The 10089-nt window shown below is 43.8% G+C and overlaps 1 protein-coding gene and 1 non-coding gene across 6 annotated transcripts; one reads left to right on the top strand and one right to left on the bottom strand.

Moving 5' to 3' along the window:
• The first annotated feature begins 1425 nt into the window (after positions 1–1425).
• LOC119745951 lies at positions 1426–7818 on the top strand. 5 transcript variants are annotated; one of them, XM_038222666.1, is made up of 2 exons: positions 1426–1559; positions 5109–7818. In XM_038222666.1, the coding sequence occupies exon 2, from the start codon at positions 5309–5311 to the stop codon at positions 6503–6505; it is 1197 nt and encodes a 398-aa protein (XP_038078594.1). In that variant the 5' UTR covers positions 1426–1559; positions 5109–5308; the 3' UTR covers positions 6506–7818. The 5 variants fall into 5 exon arrangements, with proteins under 5 accessions (XP_038078594.1, XP_038078595.1, XP_038078592.1 ...); XM_038222667.1 differs by lacking the exon at positions 1426–1559 and adding an exon at positions 1957–2117 and having other exon boundaries at positions 5135–7818; XM_038222664.1 differs by lacking the exon at positions 1426–1559 and adding an exon at positions 1957–2117.
• Positions 7819–9209: 1391 nt separating this feature from the next.
• Trnai-uau lies at positions 9210–9285 on the bottom strand. Its single transcript is given in 2 exon segments — positions 9210–9245; positions 9249–9285. It is a non-coding gene; the product is annotated as a tRNA-Ile (tRNA).
• Between the last annotated feature and the right edge of the window lie 804 nt (positions 9286–10089).

The raw sequence follows: 10089 nt of genomic DNA, 5'->3' as shown, positions 1-10089 counted from the left end.
TCGCACGACCCCATGCACTCAACGGTGAAAACTTAGTTGCAGAGCCGCTAATTTTTTTTGGGGGGGGGGGCAGGGGGTAAAAACCGTAAACTCATGCAGATATAACATAAAGCAGATTATTCTTGGTGTTTAATAACACCGTCCCACGTACGTGTTTCACGAGAAAATGCCTATAAGTAAGCTTTTGTACATTATACAGGTTCATAGGGATGGTATTTTTACTATTACAAAAGGTCAACGACCACAAAGTTGATTGGGATAGCTGAACTCATCGACCCGATCCACCAAGTTCATCAGGTATCCAAGACGCATACGAGAAGCCAAAGATCCTCAAGCACAACCCTTCAGCTTCCACCTCAACGACATCTGGCTCCCACTCCAAACTGATGGGGCCCCTCCGCCCTAGGTCCTCTGCTATCAGCTCAGACTGATGGGTCTCCTTTACCTATAGGTAGTCTGCAGAACTGTTCCACTAGTACTCAATGGGCAAACAGCTTGTATTTTACGGAAACGAGTGATTTTTGATTTCACGAAGTTATACACTGTGCACTGAATCGGTAATTTTCATTTTCACGAAGTAACACTCATCTTTATTTCACCATTTTAAAGGCTTTTTATTTCTTTTCCCTGCAATCTTACAAGAACACTGATTAATCATTTTCCTGTCCAACGTTTTAAAACGCTTTTATCCAAATGAGTTTTTTTCTCTCGTAAAAGTGGTGTTGTAACTTTGTGAAAACGAAAATCGTTCGCGCCAGCGTCAGATATTATGAGCGCGCACATTTGAGTGTTACTTCGTGAAACTAAAAACTTGCCATTAGCGGTTTTCACGACTAATAGCACTTATGTGCAAGCCCGCGGGAACGGGGGTGCTGTGGGTGCCCCAAACTTTTTGGAGTGGGGTGCTGGAATATGCTTCAGCACCCCCTACTCACAGGAAAAATGTGTTCCAGCCAGCAGTATTCTACGACGATGAAATTATGCACAATCTTTTGACGTTGGGATCATGAACAGCAGAAATATCGTTGGTTCTTGGTTGGTTCTTCTCCTAAATACTCCACGTGGGAGTTTATACAGGAGGCCAGAAGCACCGGGCAAACCCCTTCTCTTAGCGATAAGTGTTTACTGGGTTCTTTTACGTGCATTATACAACACACGGGACCTACAGCTTTACGTCCCATCCAAAGGACGAAACAATAATGGTCAAGTACCTTGCTTAAGAGTGTCCGCCGGCGGGCTCGAACCCACGTCACTCACGGTTGCCTCTGAAACACCAGAACATGAGTCCGGTGCTCGTAACTGCTAAGCCATGATACATGCACTCGGCAGTCAGCACTATTCAACCATACGGTTGCGAAAGCCGATTTCTATAAAGGTTACATAATACTTTATTTTGATGAAACAACATGATCTGTTACAGTATACCTTGTGCAAACATGGGTATGGACCAAAAGACTGAATACGTCTCCACAGAGCAATTTCTATACGTGAATTCGTCTCCACAAGGATATCACGAAATAGCAGATATGGATTTTATTACTCAAAAAGGCATTTCCAAGGTGTGTGTTGATCTGTCCCAAATTGAAGTACGTTGTATTTTATCATGGAGGAATGTGTTCTTATTCCTCCATGATTTTATGTAGGGAATATTCAGTACAAATTTCAGACCAGGAAATTAATTCTGGTAAAAATTTTGAAACTGCATCGTTCAAACTCTGACATTTTAGTACACGAGAACAAAAAAAATGACTCCACATGCAAGGATATATTTTGCACAAAAATGTGGACGGTTGATGTGGGCGATTTTTTTTTAATGAATTTAGGTTTGGGTACGTCCATCATGTCAAACTTGTAACACATGATGTTTAACGCGTACGTACGCTTGCATGCATGCACGCATGCACACAGAGCTACAGCCGGCCACTCATGCGGTTGCGAAGGCAGATTTCTTAAGGTTACGTAACACTTTATTTGGAATGAAACAACAATGCAGACAGACGTTGATGTTCGCCGGCGGGCGAATTCTTTGAAAGTCAGTTTAATTTGTCCCATTTGGAAGACCGTATCTTCGTGCATGGAGGAAGGAACACAACCTCCATGCTTTATGCAACTTTCAGGTTTGTTTCCCTTATAACTGATGCAACTATGTGCTAAAAATCGTTTTGATATGTTCAGTATTTCTCTTTGAAATTAGAAAATATAGGTTAGTACCTCCATTTTCAAACCTGTAACACTGGTGTTTGCAATACAATATCATTTCAAGTCTCACTAATAATTAGGTTCCTATCCATTTTGGTGTGCAGTAAAACAAATTGCACCATCGCCTCCTTCACAAGTTATTAACTAATCGCCATTTTCCCCCAGCTTCCATCGGTGACATCGTTTTTGCCAGCCCTGTGCGCCCATTTGCCGCGCCGGTCGACGTGCCCGCGTGCCGGGCCCGGGCCGGTCCTCGCGGACAAGTCGACCGTTGAGACAACTCGACCGTTGAGACAGGTCGACCGTTGAGACAACTCGACTCGGGACAACTCGACCGTTGAGACTGCTCGACTTAATGGAAATGAATACACGTGGAGCGGAAAAAGTTGCACAAATCTGTGGCAAGACCGATCACGGGTGCGGCGCGGGCATACTCGATGTACAGAGGGCGTCGCGTCGGGCCGGTGCGCCCCACCCGGGCCGCGAGGACCGGCCCGGGCCCGGCACGCGGGCACGTCGACCGGCGCGGCAAATGGGCGCACAGGGCTGGCAAAAACGATGTCACCGTGCACGGTACGGACAAGTTGACCGGCAAATGGGCGCACAGGCCTAGCAAAAACGATGCCACCGTGCATGGTACGGCCACGTTGACCGGGGATGCGCGCACGTGGCCTTGAAAAAAACGAACGATGTGCACGGACAATCACGCTGCGCTATATCGGCTCTGCGAGGCGACTTGTCTCAACGGTCGACTTGTCTTTCCATTTATCGCACATACGGTCGAGTTGTCTCAACGGTCGAGTTGTCTCAACGGTCGACTTGTCCCGAGTCGAGTTGTCTCAACGGTCGATTTGTCTGACCCCCGATACCGAGACCCACATGAAGTCACGCTCCGCCGAGTCGCACTATTGAATATGCTAATAATGCACCTATTATGTTGACGGTGCCGCAAAATCCACGTGTAATTATGGGTTATAGTCCAGCGAAATTTGGCTTGGGAGATCATGAGATTGGTCATGGTGCAACACGAGCGTTTGCTGAAACCAGATTGAGCTGAAATTCAGAGTTTAAAGTGTTCAATTACTCGTGAAATAACAACTTGCGAGGATCCCTAGAAATAGAGATACATGTAAGTAAAACGATTTGGAGACCCTTTCGAACGATTTTCCCCCGATGGCTGTTCCTTGCTCTATGGTTTAGGTCAGCTTTACCAGTGACGTTTCGGCATCAATAATGGCGATTTTTTTTTTCACTTACATGAAGTTTAGAATTTCTTCTTCTGTTACTGAAATTTAACATTTCAATCAGTCTGAGCATATTATCTGAAAGGCAGAACGCTCAAAATGGCATGTTTTTTGGGGGGTGCATTGCTTCCACTGCTGCCGCACTACTTCACAACCACAAGGCTGAAAGCTACATCTCTATAGCTAGAGTATATACGGTGAATGGTGATAACAATGGCGTCGGTCAGTTGCGCAACGAAGTAAACACGAGAGAAAAATAACAACAGAATTCACGTCAATCTGTGAGATATTACTTTAATTGGGTGCAATAAACATGAATATGGCCCAGAGTTCGTGGAAAGAGGGCATGCAGGGAAATTGTACTTGAGGCTTACAACACTTGAATCATCGCCATATGGTAGTCCCACCATGGAGCTTATAGCTCCATGGTCCCACTAACATCGTCTTTGACGTTTATGTGCGTTGTGAGGGAATTAACGGTGTTCCAAACTATCGTATATATTTTCTTATAGCTTCGTGTTTTGTGTGCTTCCGTCAGCATCGCTAATTTTGCCATATATTTTTTTCTGAACAGCTTCATGCAGTGAGTGGGTAATAAAGGAATGAACGTTATAGTTGTTGAAACGAAACCAGTCACAGCATTGTTGGGGCTCAATCATTTAGACTTGTTATGCATGGGTCATGTTCGTACCAGCCAGAAACGGGCCCTGATAGGAATTTAACGTGACAATAAATTGGACGTACAAAATGACGTTGTAACTTGTAAGGGTGCTGCCTTGTTAGCAAGCTCAAAGGGATTGTGTGCAGTGTTAAATATAAAATCAAGTTGACATGTGTTTTTAAATATCACAGGAGCAACATCCGATATACATCATTCATGAAATATGACATTTTGAGAAATTTCCCAAGTTTTCATACGGAAGGTATACAGAGCATATTTTGTTCGTCATGAAACGATTGTTTCGGTGATGTTGACCGTTGTGGGCCAACTCCGAACAAACACTTCCAAAATCATGCATTTTGGGCGATGTATGACAACTGCGCCTGCATGGGTATTACCATATCGCTCCGCAAAGCAAAGCAAACTCTTTCTTCCACCCAGCACTAATCTCATAGGAGTGAGCAACTGAGGTTATGCTGGCCGCCGGGCGCTTTCTATTGTTGCTTTCGAGTGTGGTGATATCACTTTGAAGTAGGGGAGTTCTGACTCCTTCTGTTCCTCGCTCCATGAATTTTCAACGCAACCTCCGTTTTAAAGTTCTGTCCACGGATCACAAAAAGGTAACTGTTCTTTCAGCAAAACGATTACAAATCACATGGGGATGTGTGTGAATGGTTTTCGTTGTGCCGAAAGAACGCACACCTTTTGGTGATCCGTGGACAGAACTTTAAAACGGTGGTCGTGTTTAAAATTCCGTAGCTTGAAAAGTGCATAAGTGATTTGAATGATTCTTGTACTAAAAGAAAGCTTATGAATTGGGCTTTCATATTCTAGATTTTGAAAGTGCTACGTGCAGAACTTCACTAAATCAGTGGTCCCGACATTTGGGTTTCGTTTTTTTTTACTCACAAGTGCACATTACCAATTCGTGCTGAAAATTTCCAATGTGAATTATATACGGTCCTGATCATGATTTCTTACTTTTTTATTTTTCTGCTTTATAGGTCTATTTGCCGACCCTCCACTACAGAGCTGTGCCTTCGTCTCTACCAATTGACAGTCAACACCTACCTGTCTGCTGCTATTTCCTGCAGCTATACCTTCCATTTGTTGAATAAGTAAAGTAGGACAAAGTGAACAGTGTGTTAGTAAGTCTACATCATAGTCAGTTTCTAAGTGTATATACTTGAAACATATTATCATCATGTCGAAGGCAAAAAAGACCATACGGGCCCACCCTGAGAAGGAGTGTTTAACTCAGTGTGCAGTAAAATATTGCAACGCAGACCTCCGCTTCACCAGAATCTATCATGTAACCGGTTTTGATGCGGCTAAGATGCTGTTTGCACACCAGGTTTACGCCATCGCCAGAGACTCTTGCATTTGCGGTAAATGCAACACAAGGATAGCACGGCAGTATAATCAGCCTAAGGAAGCAGGTCCAGTCTACGGAGGGTCTAAACCGAAGAGAGAGCGCAAAGCAACTTGCTTCCTGTCACGTTTTCAGAAGTGCGAGTCAGTCGCTGCCCATGACACTACAGCTGGAGATTGGCCATCATTTGCTGCTTGCTTTGGCTTGCATCAGCATGACCCTGTACCTGTCCATGAAATTAGTTTGTGCAAACTGCACTACGGAAAATGGTACGAGATCAAAAACCAAAATGATTGTTCGTATTGTTTCCGGCGTTTACGAAGTTTACGCGTAAAAAAACGTCATACTATCCCTGACTTTCCAAAGGTAAAAGAATTTTTACAGGAATGTGGAGAAGTGACAGTGGATGAAAACTCCAACATCTGCCACACATGCTACATGAATTTCCGAGATATCGTGGAGATGAGACGAGAATCTAGCGATGAAGAAAGCAGGGGGAAAGTCCCACAGGGTCCCAAGGGATTCAACACGGAATATGGGACATCGCCAATCCCGTTGGGTCATGCAATGGGATCCCGTTGGGACCCCATGCAGTGGTATCCCATTGGGTCCCATAGCAATGGGATCCCATTGCCGATGTCCCAAATTTCACACTGGGTCCCATTGCAATGGTATCCCATTGGGATCCCCGTGCCAATGTCCCAATTTCCACAGTGGGTTCCGTCGATCCCACTGAATGGCAGTGTTGTAGTCGAGGCCACAACCTCCGAGGCCGAGTCCACAACCTCCGAGGCCGAGGCCACAACCTCCGAGGCAGAGGCCACAACCTTCGAGGCTGAGGCCACAACCTCCCAGGTTGGGGCCAAGACCGAGGCCACAACCTCCGAGGCTGAGTCCACAACCTCCGAGGCCGAGGCCACAACCTCCGAGGCAGAGGCCACAACCTTCGAGGCTGAGGCCACAACCTCCCAGGTTGGGGCCAAGGCCGAGGCCACAACATTCCAGGTCAAGTCCGAGCCAATCTTTTAAAACTTGCATTTTTAAATCACCCAAACAAGGCCAGGTTTAGTTGGATTTTTAACATCGGCTTCTGCCATCTCGACGACTTTCATCGTCAGCGTCATCCACTCCTTTGTCAATAGCCGTAGCTGCTCCAAGTTGGTGGTGCTGTGTATAGGCGCTTGCTCACCGTCAATTAACAGTTAAAAAGTAATTAACTGGAAGCATGTGATACAAAAGAGCCGTATCTATTTGACTCTTATCATCTCAGAAACTTTGCTTCAATAAATGCAGAAAGCCTTGAACCATTGAAATTCTCAGGATTGCGTTGAAAGTTGTCTCACAGTTTATAATTTGTACAACATTATTTTAAGGTTGAGAAAAAGATGATTTTCCACAAACATGTAAAATTGTTTTTGCGGGTAAAAGTTTGGGATAAAAATGGAAAGGTTTTGCTTTGAATTTAAATATAAATGCCTCTTATACGTTCAATGTAAAAGTCTTGTTTAAAAATAGGCAAGAAATCATGCTATAAAACGGTAAAGGCACAGGCGTCGCCATATAATTTTGAATTGGGGGTACAATCATGAAATTTGTCGACGGACCCTTCCGCCAAATGAGTATAAATGATAATTTCCGCCCAAAATGATCCCTTTAACTCCATTTCGAATTATTGCATAAATATATGAATGGTTAATTATGTTGATTCCTTTGAATGGATTTATTTTCAGTGGGATAAGTTCAACTTCAAAAGTAAATCGTCAAAATTTGGCCCTGTCATATTGAAAAGTTTTAGACATTATTTTGCTCGTCGCAAAACTACGTGATATACACGGACGTGTGCGCATACATTGTTCAGGCCCTTTCCCTGATCCCAGACTGGGGGGGGGGGGGGAGTTCTTTAAATCCTAAAGTTGAACTTTTTATTTGCGAGTGCGAAGCCCTGAAGGCGTGTGAGGTCCGGGGCCCGCTTAAGGGACACGGAATTTTTGGATTGTCTAGATGCTCTGTGGTGCAATCTGAGGCATTTCTTGGCCACGTTCTCTGACGTTTTTGATTTGAAGTTTTAACTTGGTTTTTAGGTCAATTTTAGTCTTTACTTTTAGTCTTGGTTTTCGTGGTTTTGGTTTTACAATAATGTGGTCATTTTCTTTTCAATTGAAGTTCTTGTAAATTAATTCTTGTTGTCCGGGGAGGGGGGGGGGGATTTGAAGAATTTGTGTCTGTGACTCTATCTATTATTTCAATTCCTCGCGAAGAGAAGATACTTAATTTAGTGTAGCTGGTCAGTAAATCCCCATATGCATGTCTAATAATTGCGAGTTTCCCCAAAGTGTGTCATTTTTCTAGGTAACACGGGACCCCGACCCCACGCAATCAGGGCTTCGCGCTCGTAAAAAAAGTTCCAGACCCCCCCCCCCCCCCCCCCCCCGTCTGGGATCTGGAAACGAGCATGCGCCCAGGTACTGAGCGTCAACACGTAGTTTGGTGACGAGTAAATGCCCAACAATTTATAATAAGATATCAAGGAAATGGCCCGATCAGAACGTTCGAACATGAATATATTATAGCAACGTTACGTGAATTGGTCGAACAAAATATTGGACGCATTTTGTCCTTTACATGTTTTTAAGATTTCTTACCAAAAGGGTGTTGAATCGGAATAAATTGTAATTGAGCATACGAAATTAAAACGTTTGTTATGTCGTCATCATTATCTCGATATGAGCGAGTCGCCCAGAGGTAGTCACGAACGGGAATTTGTTTGTTTCGTCACTAGTATCTCTACTACATGACTGTAGTAGACTAAGGCCTGTTCTTTAAACAGCGTGCCACTACCGTATACCGAACTAAATTGATTTGAGCTCATGCAAGTAGCTCGGCTATAGATCTTTATTATGCTGCAAACATTTCAGTCATGTTCCCTGTATCGAATAACAGTACTGAAGGATAATGGTTTTTGTGCAAAAAGGAACCTAGACTATTTTCCCTTCCAGCCTCAAATCAAGATGGCCGCAGCATGATAATAGTATATAGCACAGTTCGTTGCTCTAAACACCGAACTTTATAAACTTAGTCGAACTAAATTATCCAGCAGCGAATCTCACGTGCAGTGCACCAATTTTTCAATGCATGCGGCACTGAGGGCAATACAGTTTGTGTGCAATTTAGCAATTCAAAATTTCAAATGGCAGGGGGCACCCGGAGAATGGACCGCTGCTGGGGAGAACATGACCCCCATTTCCCTTTTTTTAACCCATTTAAAAAAAAATTCTGCTAGCAGAAATTAATGGAATTTATTTGTACGACTCTCTTAGCGTCCCAAAAGTATAAGACTAAAATATCAGTTCCCACTAGCAGAAAAGGTTGAACATATTGCAATGCGGAAACCAGAATCTCCTATTTTGGTGTTGGACTGAAAAGTGGACCATGTACAAAGTCGCATTTTGTACGACGCCCATAGAAAACCACACTAGGACAGACTCCACCAGGATACGTTTTCAGGTCAATATGACCCTTCTACGAGGCTAACAAATCTATTTTTCGAGGTGATCACTTAAAAGTAGCCTGTGGACTGTAAAAAACAAACTGAACAAAGCAAATAATTATGTTACAGCAAAAAGAAGTCAGATTTGTATAGAACTGGCTTGTTTGTGGGAAACTCCCTCCGCTCCCAACGTGTTTTCGATTATTTTGAGACTAAAAAAAAAAACTGGATTGCGCGTGTGGAAACAACCAGAGGTGGGATTTGAACCCACGACTCTAAGAACTTTATAAGTCTCATGTTCTACCAACTGAACTACTCCGGGACGACGTATCCACACAGCTTAGCCAGCAACCCTAGTGGAAAAATAACCCTTTTTATTTCATACATGTGAGGACACGCAATATCCTGCAATAGTTGCATCAGATAGATTGTGTCATGAGACGACCATAATACTAATGCATCGGTCCTAACCAATAATGTAACAAAAAATGTCCGATAGTGTAGCCTTTATTACTACACCCTCGGTCAATTTGTGTGACATTATCGGTTGGTGATACTTTATCCGTTGGTTACTACATTATCAGTTGTATTCGGACTATCGGACATTACAGTCTTTGCGGACTATCGAACCTTATTGTAAATTCGGAATAATGAACCTTCGGACTATTGAACCTTAGTTTCGTTTCGGACTACTGAACCTTCGGACTATTTATACTGTGCACCCAATGCGTCACCACCGCGTTCTGCATGCAATTTCCTGTTATAGTTGCGTCATGCAGAGCTCTATGGTCATGCACAGTGACGCTATAATCTGCCCGGTGGCGCGCCCCCCCCCCGGGGGGGGGGGGGGGGGACACACACACATGTTTACGTTACATACGTAGTGTGGACATTCCTTTGTTTTCGTGAAGTTAAAAAGAACGTGAAAAAAACTCATTTTACTCACACTGTGAAAACTTTTTTTGTGATTCCCTTTAGTGTTTCTCTTCTCATTTTGCCACTGATAAACCTAACCCCAAAATGCCTCTGAACCTGTTTTCCAGAGAGGGGGGAACACTGTGTGGACGTGGGTAAATCCACACAACGTCGCTGCTATACCTGGTTTGTGTGGACCTCTTTTGTTCGG

The sequence above is a fragment of the Patiria miniata genome, unplaced genomic scaffold (genome assembly GCF_015706575.1).
Source record: "Patiria miniata isolate m_02_andy unplaced genomic scaffold, ASM1570657v1 HiC_scaffold_7, whole genome shotgun sequence".
Taxonomy (NCBI): Eukaryota; Metazoa; Echinodermata; class Asteroidea; order Valvatida; family Asterinidae; genus Patiria; species Patiria miniata.
Note: the sequence above shows the minus strand (reverse complement) of the source record. Positions and strands in the feature narration are given on the sequence as shown.